The sequence below is a fragment of the Bos taurus genome, chromosome 8 (genome assembly GCF_002263795.3).
Source record: "Bos taurus isolate L1 Dominette 01449 registration number 42190680 breed Hereford chromosome 8, ARS-UCD2.0, whole genome shotgun sequence".
NCBI classification, from domain to species: domain Eukaryota; kingdom Metazoa; phylum Chordata; class Mammalia; order Artiodactyla; family Bovidae; genus Bos; species Bos taurus.
In genome coordinates, this window is record NC_037335.1 from 60,200,016 (window position 1) to 60,222,027 (window position 22,012).

Sequence of the window (22,012 nt, forward strand, 5' to 3'; positions counted from 1 at the left end):
TGAGTCTTTTCACTACTTTTTCCTTAGTTCTATTAAGAAAAAAATTAACTTGGTTTTGTTGGCTTTTTCTATCATTTTTCTATTCACTGATTTATTTCTGCTCTACTCTCCATTATTTTCTTTCTTCTGCTAACTTTGGGCTTCTTTTTTCTCACTTTTAAAATCTCATTAAATTACAGACTTTCTTTTTTCTAATATAAATGCTCTTTTCTTTTCATGCCACAAGTTTTGATATACACTATTTTTGTTTTTGTCTGGTTCTAAATAATTTCCAACTTTTACTTATTATTTCTAGTTATTATTTTCTAGTTTCTTAATTTCCAAGCAAATGGAAGTTTTTAGGTAAATCTTTCTAATTTTTACAATTGATCTAAGCTTGATTTCTAATTTAATTTCATTATAAAAATTAATTTCATTATAGTCAGCAAATCTGTTTATTTAAAATCTGTTGTGATTTGTGTTATGACCTACTCTCTGAACGTTTTTCATAAATATTATCTGAGTGTTTGAAAATAATGTGTCTTCTCTGTGTTTCTATATATGTCCATTTTATCAAGTTTTATAATTCCTTTGTTCAAATCTAAATCCCTACTGATTGTTTTGTCAGCTTCATATCTCAGTTACTTACATATATACACTATAACCATGGTGGGCTACAGTCCACGGGTCGCAAAAAGTCAGACACGACTGAGTGACTTCACTTTCACTATATGCTATATCCATTTTCTTCGTTATGAATTTATCAATTCTGGTTACAGTTCTATAAATTTTTAATTTATATATTTTGAGACTATGTCATCAGGTACACACAAGACTGGAATTGGTATATCCTGCTGGTGAAAATAATTTTTTAACATTTATTTTTTTTTATTTGACTGTGTCGGGTCTTAATTGCAGCACTCAGGCTTAGTTGCCCATGGCATGTGGGATCTTAGTTCCTGGCCAAGGACTGAACCTGCATCCCCTGCACTGGAAGGCAGATTCTTAATCGCTGGACCACCAGGGAAGTCCCCAGAAAACAATCTTTTGTGTGTATGTAGAGATCCTTTTCAGGCTTCCCCTGTGGCTCAACAGTAAAGAATCTGCCTGCAATGCAGGAGATGCGGAGACCTGGGTTTGGAATATCCTCTGGAGGAAGAAATGGCAACCCGCTCCAGTAATTTTGGCCAGAAAACCCTGTGAACAGAGGAGCCTGGTGAGCTACAGTCTATGGTGTTGCAAAAGAGTGGGACATGACTGAGCAACCGAACAACAACAAGAAATCCTTTTAAGTAATCATTTTTGCTTGAAAATTTTATCTTGTCTGTTATTAATATTATACCATCTTTCTTTTGCTTAACATTTGATTAACATATCTTTTTCTATCCTTTTGCTTTTTTTAGACTTTTATAATACATAGCACATACCTTAAAATTAAAAAAAAAATGTGGGCAGGAAGCAAGAGGAAGCAAGCCCAAGGGGGAATCAGTTCAAGTATCTAGTTGACTGGACTCATGACATCAGACCCTGAGACCAGGACTCAATCTAAAAACATCCCACTTGATCCTATCCCTGGTCCTAATCCTTCTCTTTCTCAGGAACCTCATTTCATGAGTTACTCTTCTCCCCTAGTGACTCCTCTGAGAGCATAAAGCTTAACCTTGTTGTATCTTTAAAATAAAACCTGCTTTGACATATTGTTTTTTCCCTCCAGCTGCCACCTCATCTCTCTCTTCCCTTCACTAACAGGTTTCTTGAAGTTATTCCTGTCCGATTCACCACTCAGTAGGTCATTCCAGATACTTAAGAGATATACTTGACTCCTTAATTTTCCACATCAAAGAGTTAGAATGTCCGCTCAAAAATATACTTTACATCTGTCCATCTGTTCCTCTCCCTAATACTGCCTGAATGCAGGCACCCGTCATCTCTTGTCTGGACTTCTGCACCTTTTTCTAAGAAGGAATTTCTTTCTTTTTTACTTTTTTGGGCACAACATATGGCATGTGGGATCTTAGTTCCCCGACCAGGGGTCAAACCCATGCTCCCTGCAGTGAAAGTTAGGAGTCGTAACCCCTGGACCACCAGAAGTCCCTATAAAGGGATTTCTGAGCTTCTCAAACGCTGGCTGTGATTCTCCCTCTTCCTCTGAGTCCTTCCACATTTACCAGTTCCTCAACTAAGGCCCTCTGTGGTTTGTGGAATGTTGAGACTCCATGTCCTTCAACCTGAGTTATGTGGGACACCCCTTCACACTCCCCATCTCCCATAGGTCCAGCCCCTGAGATCAGACCAAAAAGATGACTCATTATCCCCGGGCACCACTCCAGAAATATTCTGTGCCTGTGGCATCTTAGGGCTGATGCTGGAGGTGGTGCCCTGACTCTGGAGATAGGCTCTCAGAAGGCTAATTAGGCTGGGATAATTGAACGCTGTCTATTGGCAGTCTTTATAATCAGACAGGTTTCCTGCTGGGAGCCAAGCCCTTGGGCTTCCCTGACTATCCCTGGGTGTTTTCCCTACCCTTAAGGAGACAGGAATTGGATTATGTGATTCAGGAGCCCAGGAAGTTCCTTGTTCTTGCCACCACAGAAATAATGGCGCTGCCCTCTGTGGTTTGGAGAACAGGCCTCAGAGTCCTTATCCAGAGGGCAGGAACAGATGTGTTACTCTTTCTTTACTTCTGGGTTTCTCAGCAGGTACCCTACTGGTGTTTTGGATAGAAAAATTCTTCCTGGACTATCTCTGTCACTGCGGTAATTACTATACTACACCCTACATGTGAGATGCTGACCACCACCCCGGTCAACCTGACAACTGCTCATACCCCAACATATTTCCAAATGTTCTCTTGGAAGATTCAAATGGACACCTACAAGCAGGGAAGTCACTGAGATTCCTAAGGTGCTGAAATTGTGAAATTATCTGATGTTTTCCAGTCTGTGTTGGCTTGTCCCCAGGACTACGACCTTCAGCTCTCTGTGACTGTTTGATTCAGCTCCCCTGGCACAAGGCTTGGTCCAGAGCAGGTGTGAGTAACAAAGGACCGGGACCGGCGGTGACTGGACGCTCTAGACGGCTCTGTCCATTAGAAATGTAACACGAGCTGCATATGTAATTTTTGTTGTGGGATTAAGTATGTAAAAATAAATAGGTGAAATTAATTCCAATAACATTTTATTTAACCCAATATATCAAAATGATCATTTCAACATATAAAAAAGATAAAAATTAATCATGAGCTAGTTTCCATTCTTTTCTGTATTAAGTTTTTGACGTTTAAATTACTTATATAGAAGCTCTCAACTCAGACTAGCCATAGTTTATGTTATGTGCTCATAGCCATGTGGCTAGTAGCTACCATATGGGACAGTGCTAGGAAAATCTATTCTCCTACTGCCCCCTCAACTATTGCTTAATTTCCCCTGCCTCCAACATTTGTGTGTGTGTGAAAATATTCAAACACATAGAATTGAAAAAATTGTAAACAGCCATATATTTAAAGTCTAGTCTCCACAGTTGTTAACCGTCTGCTAACATTTGCTCGATCCATCTATCCAACCATCTAATTTTTTTTTAATTGCCTACTTTTTTCTTCCATTTTTTGGCCATGGTACATGGCATGCAGGATCTTAGCTCCCTGACTAGGGATCGAACCTGTACTCCCTGCAGTGGAAGCATGGTATCTCAACCACTGGACCACCAGGCAAGTCCCTATTATTGTTTACTTATTTACTTATTATAGCTATCCTGGGTCTTCACTGCTCTGCATGGGCTTTCTGTAGTTGTGGCGAGTGGGGGCTGCTCTCTGTTGCAGGGTGCAGGCTTCTGTTTTGGTAGCTTTTCTTGTTGCAGAGCACAGGCTCTAGACTACAGTCTCAGTAGTTCTGGTGCACATGTTTAGTTGCTTTGTGGCATGTTTTTCAAATTTTTAGAGCAAAAGTCCTTGAAAGAGTCTTCCTTTTTCCTTTCTGTCACCCCCTCATTTCCTCCTTTTCCCTTTCTGTGGATCGTCAGAGGCACAATTTCTATTTCCAAGGGAGGCATCATGCCTTAATGGGTTCCATCTCTCAGTCTAGCACAGTGCCGCCAGGGATTCAATGTAGGCTTTGGGGTCAGGCAGGCCTGGACTTGATTCTGGCTCTGCCATTTCCTAGCTGTGTGACCCAGAGCAAGTGCGTTAATTCTGTAAGCCTGATATGTGACATGGGGATAATGGAATTGTGAGGATTAAGTGAGATAAGTTTAAATGTGTATTAAAATAGTGGGTTGGAGAGGAAAAGGAAAGGAGTTTATTGCTTATAAATGACCCTCTCCTTTGCACTTTCCTGGGGCCTTGAAAACACTCGGGTTCCAGAATTTACCTAGCATCTTGTAATCATTTGTATTTCTGTCTCCCATTCAAGGTAACAAGCTCCTAGAGGGCAAGGGCTGTGTCTGTCTTCTCCCTAGCCTCAGCACCAAACACAGGGCCTGGCTACATGAATGTTAATTAAATAAATGAATAGAATTCTAAGTCACAATTACACTATTATAATTACAGTATTAGAAGGTATACAGTATATACCTTATCTGTGTTGTTGCTTTCTATGGTTTCAGTTACATGTGATCAAATGAGGTCCAAAACTATTAGATGAAAAATTCCAGAAATAAACAATTCATGTTTTAAATTGAATGCTGCTCTCAGTAAGAGGATAAAATCTTGCCAGGGTCATAAGGCCCTTAGTAGCTATCTAGGTTATTCAGATTGACTGTCTGGGACAGCAGTACTTATGATCAAGTAACTCTTATTTTACTTAATAATGGCTCTGGAGCGCAATAGTAGTGATGTTGGCAATTCAGATGCACCAAAGAGAGGCCATAAATGCTTCCTTGAAGTGAAAAGATAAAAGTTATTCTTAGTAAAGAAAGAAAAAAATCGTATGCTGAGGTTGCAGAGATCTACAACACACAGAAGAATCTTCTATCTGTGAGATTGTGAGGAAAGAAACAGAAATCACCTGGAGCAGTCAGGTCATGGTAGCCTAACACCGTATCACAGTGCCTCCATCATTCCCCTCACTTCATCTCATCAAAGGCATTGTGTCATCTCCTGTCATCACAAGAAGACGGGTGAGTACAGAACGCTAAGACATATTGTGTGTGTGTGTGTGTGTGAGACAGAGAGAGAGAGGAGTACATTCACATAATTTTTTATATTTATATATTTAGTATATATTAGTATATTGTTGCTGCTGCTGCTGCTAAGTCACTTCAGTCGTGTCCGACTCTGTGTGACCCCATAGACGGCAGCCCACCAGGCTCCCCCTTCCCTGGGATTCTCCAGGCAAGAACACTGGAGTGGGTTGTAATTTCCTTCTCCAATGCATGAAAGTGAAAAGTGAAAGTGAAGTCGCTCAGTCGTATCCGACTCTCAGCGACCCCATGGACTGCAGCCTACCAGGCTCCTCCGTCCACGGGATTTTCCAGGCAAGAGTATTGGAGTGGGGTGCCACCGCTTTCTCCGAGTATATTGTTAGAATCATTCTATTTTATTATTCAGTTCAGTCGCTCAGTCGTGTCCGACTCTTTGCGACCCCATGAATCGCAGCACACCAGGCCTCCCTGTCCTTCACCAACTCCCGGAGTTCATTCATACTCACATCCATCGAGTCAGTGATGCCATCCAGCCATCTCATCCTCTGTCATCCCCTTCTCCTCCTGCCCCCAATCCCTCCCAGCATCAGAGTCTTTTCCAATGAGTCAACTCTTCGCATGAGGTGGCCAAAGTACTGGAGTTTCAGCTTTAGCATCATTCTTTCCAAAGAAATCCCAGGGCTAATCTCCTTTAGAATGGACTGGTTGGATATCCTTGTAGTCCAAGGGACTCTCAAGAGTCTTCTCCAACACCACAGTTCAAAAGCATCAATTCTTCAGTGCTCACTTTCTTCACGGTCCAACTCTCACATCCATACATGACCACTGGAAAAACCATAGCCTTGACTAGATGGACCTTTGTTGGCAAAGTAATGTCTCTGCTTTTGAATATGCTATCTAGGTTGGTCATAACTTTTCTTCCAAGGAGTAAGCGTCTTTTAATTTCATGGCTGCAATCACCATCTGCAGTGATTTTGGAGCCCCCCAAAATAAAGTCTGACACTGTTTCCACTGTTTCCCCATCTATTTCCCATGAAGTGATGGGACCAGATGCCATGATCTTAGTTTTCTGAATGTTGAGCTTTAAGCCAACTTTTTCACTCTCCACTTTCACTTTCACCAAGAGGATTTTTGGTTCCTCTTCACTTTCTGCCATAAGGGTGGTGTCATCTGCATATCTGAGGTTATAGATATTTCTCCCGGCAATCTTGATTCCAGCTTGTGCTTCTTCCAGCCCAGTGTAATGATAATAATATTTTATTATTAGCTATTGTTAATCTCTTACTGTGCCTAATTTATGAGTTAAACTTTATCATAGGTACAAATATACAGGAAAAGATATAGTGTATATAGAGTTCAGTACTATCCATAGTTTCAGGCATCTGCTGGAGGAGGGTATTTTAGAACCATATCCTCCTCCTGGATGTGGGGGCAGGAACTCCTGAAAGCCCGGATCTTATCAGTCAAATCCATTCCACCTGCCTTCAATAAGCAAGGTTATTTTAAGACTGGTAAACAGAAAGTAGCCCAAACAAGATGTTTGCTCGAGTTGTTTTCCAGGAACTTGAAGTCAGCTGTGTCTAGTTCAAGCTGAGCCAGTTAAGACTGGGGCGGACCATTGAGCCTCCAACTGGGTGTCTGCTTGGTAACCTCTTGATATCAGAGGGCCGAAAACTCCACCCTTAGATCATGCTAAGCCTCTCCATTTGTGAATGTTTAGAACCTGTAGCTTAGTTATACCTGCGAGGAATGATGGTGACCACAGCTTTTCCCAATCACCTTACCCCACACTCCCCACGCTCCCCAAGCCTCAGACCACCCTGTTGCTGTATTCTTTATCCCATAATTATCCCAAACCCCTTGCCTTTGGGAGGCACACCTGAGACTTGTTCTCCACACTTGGCTGCCTTGTAAATAAACCTCTTTGCTGCAAATCTCATCATTTTCTCATCTCAGCATTTTCACTGGGCTTCTGAGGTGGCTCTAGTAGTAAAGAACCTGCCTGCCAATGCCGGAGACTTAAGAGATGAGGGTTTGATCTCTGGGTTGGAAAAATCTCCTGGAGGAGGGCATGGCAATCCATTCCAGTATTCTGGCCTGGAGAATCCCCATGGACAGAGGAGCCTGGCAGGGCTCCAGTCCATAGGGTTGCAGAGTCGGACTCGACTGAAGCGACTTAACACACACGTTGGACAAAACATTGTGTATGTTTTTCTAAAGAATAGAAATGTATTCTCTCACGTTCAAAAGGCTACCGGTTCAAAATTAAAGTGACAGCAGGGCCGAGCTCCCTCTGAAACCTGTAGAGGAGAATCCATCTTCCCTCTCCGCAGCTTCTGGCGGCTGGTGGGGGACCCCAGCTCACAGTGCAGCACTCCAGTTGCTGCCTCCGTGGTCACAGGGCATAGTTGTCTGTATCTCGGTGTAAGGACACAACTCATATTGGATTAACAGCCCACCCTTCTCCAGGATAATCTAACCTTTGCTGATTATACCTGCCATGAAGCACTGCTTTTTTATTTTTTGGCAGAGCCATGTGGCTTATGGGATTTTAGTTCCCAGATAGGGGACTGAACCCTGGCCCTTGGCAGTGAGAGCACAATGTCCAAACCACTGGACCACCAGGGAATTCCTGACCCTATTTCCAAATAAGGTTACATTCTGAGGTTCTGGTTCAATGTATCATCCTTGGGGAAGCCAGTTCAAACCATAACACTTGGGGTTGTTTTCTAGTCCTCTGTCAGTTCCCTGAGCCCTGCCCCTAGCTCTTTAAAGTATCATTTCATGGAAACTTCTTTAATTACCCCCTTTGTATATGCTCTGAAGTCAATCCTTGCTCTGACCCTTATGAGCTGTGTGACCTTGGGCAAGATAGCTAACCTCTCTGAGCCATGGTCGCTTCACCTCTAAAGTGGAAATAATTGTCATACCCACTCTATGTACTTTTCCGTGTTGCTGAAAGTGCTTGATAAACCAAAAAGGCCCATAGCAATGACTGGGGTCACAATTATCCCGTGTGTGTTGCAAGGTACAGTTGGAAAAGGGCTGTGTCTATACTTCCCTCGTGGTCCAGTGGTTAACACTCTGACCTCACAATGCAAGTGGCCTGGGTTCGATCCCTGGTCAGGAAACTAGATCCCACATGCTGCAACTGAGTTCTCACACCGAAAGTAAAGAACCCTCCATAACTGAAAAAAAAAAAAAAGAGGAGGCAAGTCTTCCCCTGGCCCTGGGTAGCATGGCCTTCATCTTCCTTAGAGTTTCACACCTCTGCTACTTGGCTGTCATTTGTGGGACGGGGTGGTTTCTGCATTATCAGGGAACATCATGGGCTTGTCCTCAGCTTGTTTCTTCATTCAGTATATTGAAAGGGGGAGGAAAAAGGATTTAGATCCTCTCAGGAAAATGGCTTGACCTGAAAGACAAAGCCCTACTTTAAATGTCAGAGATTGCATGTTAACCCCTCTTTATATACTTTCTGTAATAATTAAAATCTCTCTCCAGATGGATGCCCTGATGAAGGAGGAAGAAGTTCACATGTTTGCTGCTGCTGCTGCTGCTGCTAAGTCGCGTCAGTCGTGTCCAACTCTTTGCAACCCCATAGACAGAAGCCCACCAGGCTCCTCTGTCCCTGAGATTCTCCAGGCAAGAACACTGGAGTGGGTTGCCATTTCCTTCTCCAATGTTTAGAAAGGCAAAATAAAGCAGCACATTAATATGTTGCAAAAAATCACCTTTATCACATGTAACAACTAATCCAACAGATGCCAGTGAATGTTGACCACATGACTGGTTTTCCCCCCGCTTAGCGTGGACTTATAACAGGGGTCATGCTTGTTAGACACATGTGTGTTGTTCCGGTTCCTCACGTTTTCCTTCACAGCCCTCAGGAATACGGTGTCTTTTTTTCCTGCCCATTAGTAAGTACTCTTGTTAATTTTATTGTAAGACATTTTTTAATTTTTGTTGCTGATTTATTTATTCTCTGAAATTTTGAATTAGTTATTCCTGTTATACAGGAAAGCACTGCTCTTTGTATTTTTATTTAAAACTTTTCTTCACTAAACTCTTGTTAGTGTGAATAGTTTTCCAGCATATTCTTTAAAATTTTCTACCTTTTATTTTATGCTCTTATTTAACTATACTAAGCTAAGTAAAAGTGGTGATAGGTAGCATGCTTGCTTGTTCCTGATTTTAATGGGAATGCCTGTTTATATACCATTAATCATGATATTGGCTATTGGTCTGAGATATTTTTCTTTTTAGTCACGTTAAGAAAGTATCCTATTTTTCTGTTCATTTGCAAAATTTATCAGGAATGCTTAGTGAACTTTATCAAATGTGTTTTTGCCATCTGTTGAGATGATTATATGGTTTTACTTTTTTCTTCTCTTTATTTAAGTAATTACAATAGATTTCTAAAATTATCAAACCACCTGACTTTCCTGGAACAAACTTTACCTGTTTATGGAGTATTAGTCTCTCAATATTCTGCTAGGCATATAAATATGTTATTTATTTTTTAGGATTTTGAGGTTTGTTTGCAGTGTTTTTGTACTGTGGTGAGGGTGTCTCAGGGTTATGCTAGTTGTATAAAGCAAATTATATACATTAAAAAAATTTTTTAAGATTTCTTTCTTTCTCTAATCTTTGACACAGTTTAAACAGTTCCTGCTGTTTCTAGAATTATTCCCTTAATTCTTTTTTTTTTTTTTTTAAATTGTGTTTGTTTATTTAAGGCTGTGCTGGGTAGTCACTGCTGCACGCTGACTTTCTCTTGCAGCGAGTGGGGCCACTCTCTAGTTGAGGCGCGTGGGTGACTCATGACTGGTTTCTGTTGTTCAGAGCGCAGGTCTTAGGTGCAGATCTTCAGTAGTTGTGGCACGTGGCCTCAGTAGTTGTGGTCCACAGGTTTAGTGGCTTCATGGCATGTAGGATCTTTCTGGGGCTGAACCCGTGTCCCCCGCATTGGCAGGTGGATTCTCAACCACTGGACCACCAGGGAAGTTTCCCCTTATTCTTTTTTAAAGTAGACTTTATTTTTTAGAGCAGCTTATATTCACAGCAAAATTGAATGGAAGGTAGAGAGAGTTTCCGTATACTTCCTGCCCCACATACAGATAGACTTCCCCACGATTAACATCTCTGTTTGTTACAATTGATGCACCGACACTGACAGAGCCCCAGAGTCCCTAGTTAACTTTAGGGTTCACTGTTGCTGCCGTACATTCTAACGGTTTACCAATGTATGATGACATATATCCACATTGTGATGACCTACAGAATAGTTTCTTTGACCTAAAAATCCTTTATGTTCTACTTATTCATCCTTTCCTCCTCACTCCCTCCTGGCAACCACTGATTCTTTGTCTCCATAGTTATGCCTTTTCCAGAATGTTATATAGTTGGAGTCACATAGTATGTAGCTTTTTCAGATTGTCTTCTTTCACTTAGTAATATATATTTAAGATTCCTCCGTGTCTATTCATGACTTGACAGCTCATTTTTCCTAGTGCTGAATAGTGTTCCATTGTTTGAATATACGTAGCTTTTCAATCCATTCACCTACTGAAGGGTATCTTGGTTGCTTTCAAGTTTTGGAAGTTATGAATAAAGCAGCTACAAACATCCATGTATAGGTGTTCGTGTGGACATACGTTTTACCTTTGGGTAAATACCAAGGAATGTGATTACTGGATCAGCTGATAGAGTGTGTTTAGTCTTGTAAGAAACTGCTAAACTCTTTCCAGAGTGGCCTACCGTTTTGCTTTGTTATATATTTTTTTCACATACACTTCTACTATTCAAATTTCACCTGGATATACCTTGCTGGTTTGGCTTGGCCTGGCCTCTTCAAATAGTTTGCCTAGTACTCAGGGCAACTTTTGATCAAAAGACAATGCTTCAGATAGGAAATTTTCTTTATTTCTTTAACAATTGTTTCTCCACAGGCTCTGTTCTCTACTTCTGGAATGTCTATTATACAAGAATGCAGTTGACCCTTAGACAACATGTATTTGAACTGCATGAATCCATTACACGTGTTTTTTTTTTTCAGTACTAAATACTACAATACTACACAATGCATGGTTGCTTGACTCACAGGTAGAGAACCCCAGATATGGAGGGCCACCTACAAAGTTGATTTTCAACTGCCTGGGGGTTGGTGCCCCTGTCCCCCCACTGTTGTTTAAGGGCCAGCTGTGTTTCATTTCCTAGGCATTTCTTGCTTTAGTCTTTTTCAGAGTTATAGGGAAGGTTCTCAAAGCAGTCTTTCTTGATTTGGTTTTTAATTTGAAAGTAAGATTTTGCATATTTTTCCAAACTTGTATATGAATTGACTTTTTGAATATTATTTAGAACATAAATTTGGAAATTTTACTAAGTCTCTGTTTTCAAGATTTTAGCAACTCTTGTAATAAGGATACAATACCTTATATCTTTTTTTCATGTGTCTAGTAATTTTTCTTTATTTGTTCACTTTACAGAGGGACCTACCTAGATCTATGTTTGGGATTGGAATTTGAAGTGGTTCTAGAAAAGATTATGCAGATTATTTTCAAGCATATTGGTTCCAGGCCCACTTTTTAATGGTTTAGTTTTCTAGGTGGGGGCATCCAGTTGGCCATGATTAATGCATGGGAGGGCTCTTGAGAGAAGTTTGCTGCTGTGTTGGGCAACTTTGCTTTCAGGATTTATGGAGGCAGCTCAAGTTTAGCTGGAGGAGTGTCTCCTTTCTCTAAGTGAGCGTACAGGTTAGGAATCTTCTGACCAGTGTGTCTGCTTTTATGTGCAAACCAAATGTTGGGCTAAGTCTTGGCCAACTTATTTGCAAGCAGACACTTGTGCAGTTCCCAGCATCACCAAAATTACTTCCTGCCTGTGCCAACCTCACCCTAATGCATAGCCCTGGCATCTATCATGGGGCTTAGAGTGGCTCTGCTGGGGCAGCACCCCCGTCGGGCTTCCCAGGGATGCCCTTCCATAGTCAATACATCCACTGATCTGCTTCCATCTGCACTGTGTATTGCAGAGATTCCTTACACATTCTTGACCAGAATTTGGAACAGAGGAGAGTTAAGTGGATGGTTTCAAATTATGATCTATAAGCAAAGATCAGGGAACTATAGTTTTTGACAAGTCTGAATACAAAACTGGCTTATTTACAGTGTCACCACTAGGTGGTGCCACCAATTGGTGAAAACAATGGTTACTGTTGTGGGCCGACCAAAATCCACTTGCAGCTGGTACCAGCACAAGTTTGTGAGCTTTTAGGGAGCTTGTGTGTACTTGTGCATAAGTATGTGTACACATAGTTCTTGGTGCATGAATTTGCTTCAGTGCAATGTTGGTTTACAAGTGTTCACACGCATGCAAGTATATGCAGAGATTAGGGTTAGGGTGCACCTTCATATCATATCAAGAAGCTAATGATGTGAACTCCAAAAGGCTGCCCCATCAGCCATATGTATTGTCTGGAACTCTGTTCCCTCAGCTTGAAAGGCTGCTAGTGGAGTGTGCAGAAGCCCCAACCTTAAGGGAGAAATACAGTGACAACGCCACAGGAAAGTTTTTTCGGGGCAGGGAACCCACAGTCACATATCCTCTAAGGTCATCTGTCCTGCAGCCCCTCCAAGAAAGTCTCAGTCACTTGTAATATCCTGGAGGACCATGGTCTCAATATCTCCCTGAGTACCCAAAGCTTCAAATCAAATGCCCACATTAGGACTGCATCTTCTGTCCAGATAGTGAGTGACTCTGCACTTGAGAAAATAAATGTGGGGGTGGGGGTGGGGAAGGCCCCAAATCCCTTCCCCACCAGAGTCATCCATATCAGCACATCCTTTCCCTGTTATCACTATGGGCAGTCCCCAGCTGATCTCAGACTCTCACTCAGGAGACTGGCCCCCACTCCAGGAATCTTGCTGCCTTGATTACATGCTGTACAGAATAGCCCATGAGGCTGGGAAACTTAGACAAGCCTCTTCCCTTCTCTGGCATCAATTTCTCTAGCTCTCAGTGAGGGCTGAAGCTGTATGATTCCAAGGGGCCCTTTGTGCTGATGGGAGTTCTGCCAGTTGCAGGGCCTTGCCCTCCTCCCATGGCTGGTATGCAGTGGGAGTCTCCTTGGAGAAGCTCCCAAGTAGAAGAAAGTTCTGCTTGCCTTCCTCCTCCTTCCAGCAGACTTCCCTCCTTAACAGGCCCCCAGGGGAGGCAGTTGGCCTCCCAGGCCTCCAGAAGATGCAGGAGGGAGTGCTCACTTGAGCATCATTAAAAGTTCAAGTGGCTTCCTCCCTCCACCCTGCACCCCATGGGGTGCATTAAACCCCAGGACTCATTAAACCCTCTGCCCCCAGAGCCCAATTTGGTTGAAGGGAATGTTTGATCTTTTCATCCAGAGGAGGTCTGAACTAAGGGTTTGGGGCCTCCCTGAGACAGCTCATTTTAGATCCAGGTCAGAGAGGGAGGGTCCCCAGAGGTCACCTCTTGCCCTGGCACTTTTCCAGAGGAGGAAACAGGCTGCAGGGAAGGGATGTGTCCAAGGTCACACAGGAGGCTTGCTGCTGGAAGCATTCCTCTGGGTGGCAGAGAGTTGAGCGGGGGCGGGGTGGGGGCTCTCTGTGGAGTGTCCCCAGGGAACTCATGGTCTCAGGATCGAGGTGCAGAGCTGTGGCTTTGGGAGAGACCCTGAAGCATGTGAGGAAGGCCTGTAAGAACAGCCTGACAAGCCCACAGTGGGAGGGGCTGCCTGGAAAGATAGCGAGCAACTGTCCCTGGCCCCCTGGCCATGTGGTGGGGTGGATAAGTGCTTATCTAGATGAACAGAGGGTTCTGGACTGGATGGGCAAAGGGATCTGCAACTGTTCAGGTCCTGCCTGCTCTGTGAATTTTCCCCCAGGCAGGAATGGTGTGTCTTGACTGTTGAGCGGGGAGGCTCGGATGGAGTGGAGAGCCTGCTGTGTATGGGCAGTTGAGCCTGTTGACTGGGAGCCAGGAAGCTGACCCTGGGGCCTGACCTCAGCGGCCACCTTCCTGCCTCCTGCAGCCCTACACTGACACCCGGCTCCCAGACCCAGCAGTACTGGGGATGCAGAGACAGTTGTTCAGCTTTCCTGCCTGCTGGGCTGGCCTGAGCTTCTGAAGTGTGAGGCAACTGCAGGACAGAACGTAACTCAGTCCCCGCGGCCTCTGTGGGCTGCAGGACAGGGAGCCGCAGTCTCTCAGATGACGCTCGGTCCCCCCAAGTCAGCCGGTCCAAACTCCACGGCCTTAATATCAGTGGCTTCCCTGGTGGCTCAGGTGGTAAAGAATCTGCCCGCAATGCAGGAGACCCAGGTTTGATCCCTGGGTTGGGAAGATCCCCTGGAGAAGGGAATGGAAACCCACTCCAGGATTCTTGCCTGGAAGATTCCATGAACAGAGGAGACTGGTGGGCCACAGTCCATGGGGTCGCAGCGTCCGATACGACTGAGTGACTTTCACTCACTGACTCAATATCAGTGGCAAACGTGTGTCAAGACCTGGTTTAAGTGCCTTATAAACACTAATTCCTTAAATCCTTAGAAAACCCTACTAGGAAATATACTCTAATGGGCCCTTTTACACATGAGGAAACTGAGGCAGAGGGTATAGGAAACTTGTGCACAATCACAAGCCTGGAGAGTCATGTGGTTCTAGAACCCACGATCTTAGCCGCTGTGCTGTACTGTCTCTAAGAGAGCAGGGCCCTGAGGCCCAGGGAGGGGACCGGGCTGGCCCAGTCACTTGGCTAGGTGGCAGGGATGCGGGCCCAGACTCTGATCTCTAGCCTCTGGGCTCTCCCCCTGCCCCGAGTCCCCTCCTTCCAGCTCCTCTCTCCCCACCTAGCCTCACTTGGGCCTCCCCAGAGTTAACAGTCGCTGGGCCTCCCCTCAGCTGGCAGCTCCAACCCAAAGAGGCTGCACCCACATTCCCTGGCTGCTCTCCAACCCACAGGAGCTGAGAAAACAAAGTCCAGTGACTGCGAGGGCCGAGCAGAGGCTGCTGAAGGGGAGGAAGCAGCGAGAAGCCACCAAGCGGAGGCCACTGTCAGCTCCCAGATGCTGGACCTCCTGGAGAGCACGACCCTCGTGGGCTTGATCATAGGCACTGCGGCGGCCTTTCTACTGCTGTTGCTGCTGCTGGCTGCCTGCTTGTACTCCAGACAGGAGGAGCCTGACGTGGAAAGGAACCGCCCCGCCGCAAGGAGAAACAGAATCAGGTGGGCCCAGCCTTGGATCTCCTCAGGCCGGGGCCATCTAGGACACTTGCACCATTTCCGTCATGCTGGCCATGTGTCTCACATGCCCCATGCGAACCTCCACCACCACCACCACCTCGCCCACCACCATGCCCACCATCATGCCGCCCACCACGCTGCTCGTGCCCACCGAGGCCACCATTGATGCCCGTGCAGGGCAACCACTGCCTTCCCTGCCATCACCAGACGAGTGGACCTGCCAATGCTCCCATGCAGAAGGGCACCTCCCTGCAGTGAACACCGGGTCCTGCTTGGGCTTCATCTACCTACTACGCCCAGTGTGCTGTGGAGGAGAACTGAGGAGCGCCAGGGCTGGCCCTGCACACACAGGAGGGTGCCAGGGCTGAGCACAGGGGGTGCTGGTGGTCCTTTGGGGGAAGACACCACCCTGTGACCTTAACTCCAAAGGGCACCAGAATGGACAGCCAGTCCGGTCGGTGCAGGTGTGCTGGTATGTGCAGATGTGCAGGTGTACCCTGCTCTCTCTCAATGACCAGGCCTCTGGCTGGCAAGGTAGCTGGGAGGGGCCCTGGCAATGCCCCTTTGTTTGAAGGAAGTCGTGAGGCTGCACAGTCAAGTCAGTGGTGCCTTAATCCAAGAAAATAAAAACCATTAAGAAGCTTTGTGAAGAGGCTCTTGATTGTAACTCAAGTGGGAGGGAGGGAATGGCCAGGACTATTTCTGCCTTTCCCTGGACCTTCCTCTCTGACGGGAAGTGAATGTCTGAGTGGGCCCTGCCGTGGGGGAGACTGGACGGCTGTGCTGGGCTCCATGGACAATAGGTGAGAAGGCCTGGGGCCTGAGCTCTGACGGTGGGGCATGGTTAGGGTTTGCAGGCAGCCCTACACAGACAGGGCTCTCTGTGTACCGGTGGGGCTCAGAGAGAAGGAGCGAGGCCATCCAGGCTCGCCCCCAGGGCTCTTTCCGGTCCACCTCTAGGGCAGACTATGCTCTGGGCCTGAAGAAGCCCCCTGCGTGGCTGTGCTGAATGAATGTTTCTTTGGTAAACTGGTCAGGGTTTCTGATCCAGATGTTGCGTCTCAGCCAGACTGACGCCACCAATGCGTGCGTGTGTGTGTGTGTGGCTGGCTGGAGTCTGTGTGTATGGCTGTGAGGTTAGGAGGGACGATGTGGTGCTGGGTGGCCCTGGGAGAGGGCTTGCCTCCTCGGAGTCTCAGTTTCCCCTTCCCTAAGATGAGATAGGTGACAGACACTTCTTGCCAAAGCCTGCTCCCAGCTACCCCAGAGCAGCTGATGGAATTCTGCAGCCAGGACGGAAATCTAGTTCTGAGGCCTTCAGTGAGGAAGGAAGTCCTGTGAACTGGGGTGGGGAGTGTGGGGGAGAGGCTTGAGGGCCAGGCGAGGTGGTGGGGAGGGGCCGGAGAACAGGCCATAAAGTCAGGGGCCTCCTGACTGACTCACTGGAACAGAATGTCCTGTTTCTTTTCTATTTCCCGGTGGATTCTCTATGAGGCCTGGGGTGGGAGGCAGGGAGAGGGAGGCAAATTCACTGATAGCAGGGCCAGATTTCAGGCTTGGGAAAGAGGATCCAGGGTCTATAGCACTCTTTGAATCTGCCTCCCCTCCCTTACCCCTATGGTTGCCCTTAGTTCATCCCTTATCTGGATTTCTGCCACAACCCCTCCAAGTCTGCGCGCCTCCAGCCCTGCCACTTTGCGAAGCCTCTGCACACTGCAGCCTCCTCATTGCCCTTGGGACCAAGTCTCTGCCTCTTGGCTGGCCACCCAAGGCCCCCGTTCTGATTCCTGCCTACTCCTGTTCCTTTTTTCCTGTCCACGCTGCTCCAGTCCTCAGGCTCAGAAAACACCTTGCACGTTCCCCTCTCTGTGTCTTTGCCCAAGAAGAATTTGTCATTCACTCCTATGGGTTTCTAATTTATTATTATTGTTGTTGTTGTTGTCATTTCTGCTGGTGCACTCAAATCTCTTTCCCTAGAGATTCAAAGGCCCCTGTCCTCCTAGATTAGAGAACTCTTGAGGGCCACCCCATGCCCAAGTGTGGAACCAGCCCACATGACAGATGCTCGAGAAAGGTTTCCAGAGCTTCATGCTCTCTGGAAAAGTAAATGTACTTGGAATCATCACTGCCCAAAACTTAGGGCTTGAGGGCTTCCAAGTATAGTAGTGGGGCATTGCAGGGATTAGTCCTTTAAGCTTCTAGGGCCTTGCTGAGAGAGCTCCTGCCTTAGTACCCCATCTGCTCAGTGTTGAGGTGTGTGGAGGTCAATAGCCTGCTGGCCTGGACCTCCCTCATCCCTCTGCAGAGCCCGATGTGAGCCTTGGATGGCCTGCCTTTCCTATGTGCGGCCTCGAGCATCCTCTGGGAGGACCAGGATGCTTGCCATCACCTTCCCCTTCTTAATGTAAATGGAATCTATGAAGGACTTCTCTGGTGGTTCAGAGGTTAAAACTCCGTGCTTCCACTGTAGAGGGTGATGGTTCGACCCCTAATGGGTAACTAATATCCCACATGCCATGTGATAAGGCCAATATCACATATATATATATGTAATATGAATATATATATTTATATGTGTGTGTGCATGTATATGTATATGGAATATGGAATGTATGGGCCACAGTCTTTTCTCTTACCAGTTGACAGTGATGGATGCTGGGAGGACAGATCTATGTTTAAGTGGTAGACATCTTTCGGAGCCCCATTGTGTCTGGGGCTCATGGATAGGGGCTGTTTGTCATAAGATTACAAAATCCACAAGAAAAGAAAATATCTGGAGAAACCCTTAGGACAAGAAGTCCCCCTGGTGCCCTCCACCTCCCAAACTGACTGACATTGATAATTCAATCTGAAACCATAGGCCCCACAGAGTGGTTCATCATTTTCCTGACCCCTGCTTCTGGTCACTCCAGTTAATACAAGTAATTCAAGATGTCCAGCTTTCTGTTGCAGCCCCAGCTGGCTCTGGGCTCCTCCTCTGTGTGGGTTGTCCAGTTATCTTAGAAAGGGGAAGAGAGAGAATTTGGCAGAGTATCGTTTACTCCAAATAATCACTCTCCCATTCTGGGCATAAGCAGTTTCCTAACGCTAGTACCAAAGAAAGTTCACTGGGCCCTGAAGAAACTGAAAAGGATCCAGGCTGTGTGGCCCTGGGCTAGCCCTTGGCCCTCTCTGGGTCTTCACACTCTGATCAGTAAATCTATAGAAGGAGACAATTGCCCTGTGGAGTGGTGGTACCTGGAGAGAGCTCTGAACTAGGAGAAAAAGAAGGGAAGCCCCTCCTTGGCTACTTGGTGCTCTAGTTATCACTGCTAATAGCAATAGGCCATGGGCTAGGACTATCCCTAAAATGGGGACAATGCTACTTCACAGTGTTGCTGGAACCATTATATAAGATAGTGCCTGGCTGTGTCTGATACCTGAAATTATTGTCTGTTATGACACCCTTTCTCAGGGTTTGGATGAAGTATGGTTAATAATTCAGCCTCCTTTCTGGAAGTGGTGGTGGTCTTAGGAGGTGCTGGCTGTGGAAAGGCTGAGATCAAGTGAGGATGGGAGACAGAGTGGCCCGGATCTGGCTCACCCCTGCTCCCCTGACCCAGTGAAGCAGAGAGCTGGCAGGGGGCAGGGCTGGAGTGGCAGGGGTGTACATGGGGGGTGGGGTGAGTGCAGTCACCAAGGGGGCCGGCAGCTGTGCAGGTCCTGGGCCCTCACTCACAATTGGAGGAAGGAATTCAGGAAGTGCTCACAGCTGCTCAGACATCTCAGAGCTTCGTCCCAGGCAGCACCAAGGCTGAGGCACCCAGGGATGAGCGTTCCATGGCCTGGGCCCTGGGGTAGCCATCAGGTCAGGAGACCCCGGCACTGCATACAGCCACAGCTGCCCCTCTGGAAGCCCGGGGTAAGTTTTCACAGCACCTGAGTGTGAGCAGCAGGCACGAGAAGGCAGCAAGTTGGGGGTGGGGGGGGCAGAGAATGGGACTAAGGAGCCCTCAGGAGTTACTGAAGGGCTCAGGTATCCCACCCGGAGAGTGACCTGCCCCATCTAAACAGCACTCTCCCAGTATGTGCAGAAAAGGAGGCCAATGAGACGGGCGCTCGTGGTGACCCTGTGTCTGGTTCAGAGCTGACATTGCCTCCTCCCCTCCTTCGGGGGAGAGGTTCGAGAGTCAGCAGTGGGGCTGATTCAAGGACTGATCTAAGGTTCCTCCAAGGGAGGAGCCTGGGCTCATCCCGGATCCACAGGAGGAGGAGTGTTGTGTCTTTCGTCCGAGTGTACAAACACTCCTGAAATCCGTAGGCGTCACCAGAGGGCTGAGCGGGGCTCCCTCTGAACAAAGACTTCTGCGCTCTCCTTCCAGCTTCCGCATCCAAGAAGTCTTGAGCTTACGTCTTTCAGGACAGCGCTTCTTCCAGAGCTGCCAGTGGAGTTGCCCACGGCTCTTGGAAGCCTGGCCCAAGGCTGAGAAAACAGTGACAGAGACCCAGTGAGGTCGAAATAGAGCCGTGTGGGGTGCCCAACAGCCCAGAGTGGGTACCAGCCAGGGCCTCAGACCAGTATCTCCTTAGAAGACCACAGGGAGAGCAGCCGGAGGAGCAAGGGTACCTGCCATCACCAGCAGCTCCTCGCTTCAGATGGGGAGCGAATGAGGTCCAAAACACACCCTGGGTTGCTCAGTGGGTTAGTGGCCATACGGGGCCATGGAAACAGCAGTGATTGGAGTGGTGGCTGTGCTATTCGTGGTCACCGTGGCCATCACCTGTGTCCTCTGCTGCTTCAGCTGTGACTCAAGGAGCCAGGATCCTCAGGGGGCCCCGAGCCCCAGCTTCACAGTAGCCACGTTTCGCAAGGAGGCTTCTCTCTTCACTGGGCCAGATCACAATGCTCAGCCAGTGGCAGGTGCCTGGGACTTCTGGACCTTCATGTGAAATATACCAGCCCCCCAGGATTTGCTCTTGTTGTTTAGTCGCTCAGTCGTGTCCAACTCTTTGTGACCCCATGGATTGTAGCCTGCCAGATTCTGCTGTCCGTGGAATTCTCCAGGCAAGAATACTGGACTGGGTAGCCATTCTCTTCTGCAGGGGATCTTCTTGACCCAGGGACTGAACCCAAGTCTCCTGTATTAGCAGGCGGATTCTTTACCATGAAGCCACCAGGAAAGCCCAAGATTTCCTCTGCTGCTGGTCAGACTCCTCTTCCCCCAGCAAGCCTTCTCTGGTGACCCACTCCTCCAGCCTGGCATTTCTGTCCCATCCAGCCTGTATCCAGCAGACTCCTGGCCCATCCTATCCTGGTTTGCCATGCCCTCCAGCCTGGGAGATCTATGGTGATGGGACCAGGTAGGAGTTAGCTCTGACCCCTGAGAGTTCAGCTGGACCCTACCCACAGGGTGGGGCTTATGAGAGGTTGAGAGTGAGTGACCAGGCAATATTGGATGGCATGGTGGGCCAGCTCTTCTGATCTACAAGGTGCAGTGAAATATCACTGGACTTTATTGTGAAAAGAGTGTTGATTATCTCAAGTTGTCCCTGTGAAACTGGTTCTATTGCCACCAGAGGAAGCAGCGCCCTCAAGTGGACAGTTTTAGAAACCACTTTTTATCTCTCAAGTGAGTCATTTTGCTATTTGCCTGCGCATGTACTGCAGAGCCCACTTCTGAGACCTGCCTCCTACCTGTTACCTGAAATCCACCCTGAAATTCTGAAACCAAAGGGCTGCTTCCTGGGAACTGGCGATTCATTTTATAATTGAAAATGCATATCCTTTTATGGGTCTCCCAAGAATAAGGGCTGGGAAACCACAAAAGGAAACAAAGAAAAAAAGTCACAGAAAGTACCAGATGTTTTATTAATAGGAAAGCCAGAAAGAAGACTTTGAAACATATTTGCATGAGACTTTGTTTCTATATTCTTATGGGTCACTTCTATTCTTAGAGACTGTGACTTGCATCACTCAAGAATGATGGAAAAATCACCAACTGAAAGGTAATTTCGAATAAGTTAAAATGTTATATTATATTGACAGTATGTAACAAAGCTCTTGTTTGCATCACAAATAAAGAGATGTTCTGCTTTTATTTATGGAAGAGCCGTTTTCTCTGTACCCATGAAATGCATGCCAGACCATATTTAGCAAATTGTTTGAAGGATGCAGAATTGAGTCTCCTGACTCATGTCTCCATCCAGCACTGAAGGAATGACTCTCCCAGGACCTGCCATTGAAGGGAGCAGGACTGACCTAGAGAGGAGGTCTGGTCCCTAAGGGTGCCTGGATGGGCCACCCTGGCCATGTGGCTGCCATAGAAGGACTCGCAGAGAGAGATGCTTGGGGCTGTGAAGGTGCAGAGGTGTAAGGAGCCAGGGAGAGAGTCAGGCTGGTGGAGAGGGGTGAGTATGGCAAGGGGAGAGGCACAACACAGGGAGGGCCCGGAGCGCCTAAGGACCCTGTATCGGTCTCTCTGGACCCTAGAGCCCGCAAGCAGAGCCTTCACAGATGCATGTGGAGCGCTACAGGGAGGACCCGGAGGGCCTCAGCGGAGTGGAGTGAACGGTTCGGTTCACGTTCTCTGAAAGCGAAGCCCAGACAGAGTTTGGGGTGTGAGATGTTTGTAGGGATCAACAGCTGTGAGGGGAAGGAGG

The 22,012-nt window shown here is 46.8% G+C and overlaps 2 protein-coding genes across 2 annotated transcripts; both read left to right on the forward strand.

The window, feature by feature from the left end:
* The first annotated feature begins 15,110 nt into the window (after positions 1-15,110).
* On the forward strand, positions 15,111-21,450 carry HRCT1 (histidine rich carboxyl terminus 1). The gene is made up of 2 exons (XM_005210149.5): positions 15,111-16,176; positions 19,735-21,450. The coding sequence occupies exon 1, from the start codon at positions 15,195-15,197 to the stop codon at positions 15,537-15,539; it is 345 nt and encodes a 114-aa protein (XP_005210206.1). The 5' UTR covers positions 15,111-15,194; the 3' UTR covers positions 15,540-16,176; positions 19,735-21,450.
* SPAAR (small regulatory polypeptide of amino acid response) lies at positions 19,131-21,450 on the forward strand. The gene is made up of 2 exons (XM_024996206.2): positions 19,131-19,274; positions 19,735-21,450. Exon 2 carries the CDS (start codon positions 20,075-20,077, stop codon positions 20,300-20,302), a length of 228 nt encoding a protein of 75 aa, XP_024851974.1. The 5' UTR covers positions 19,131-19,274; positions 19,735-20,074; the 3' UTR covers positions 20,303-21,450.
* Positions 21,451-22,012: the final 562 nt, after the last annotated feature.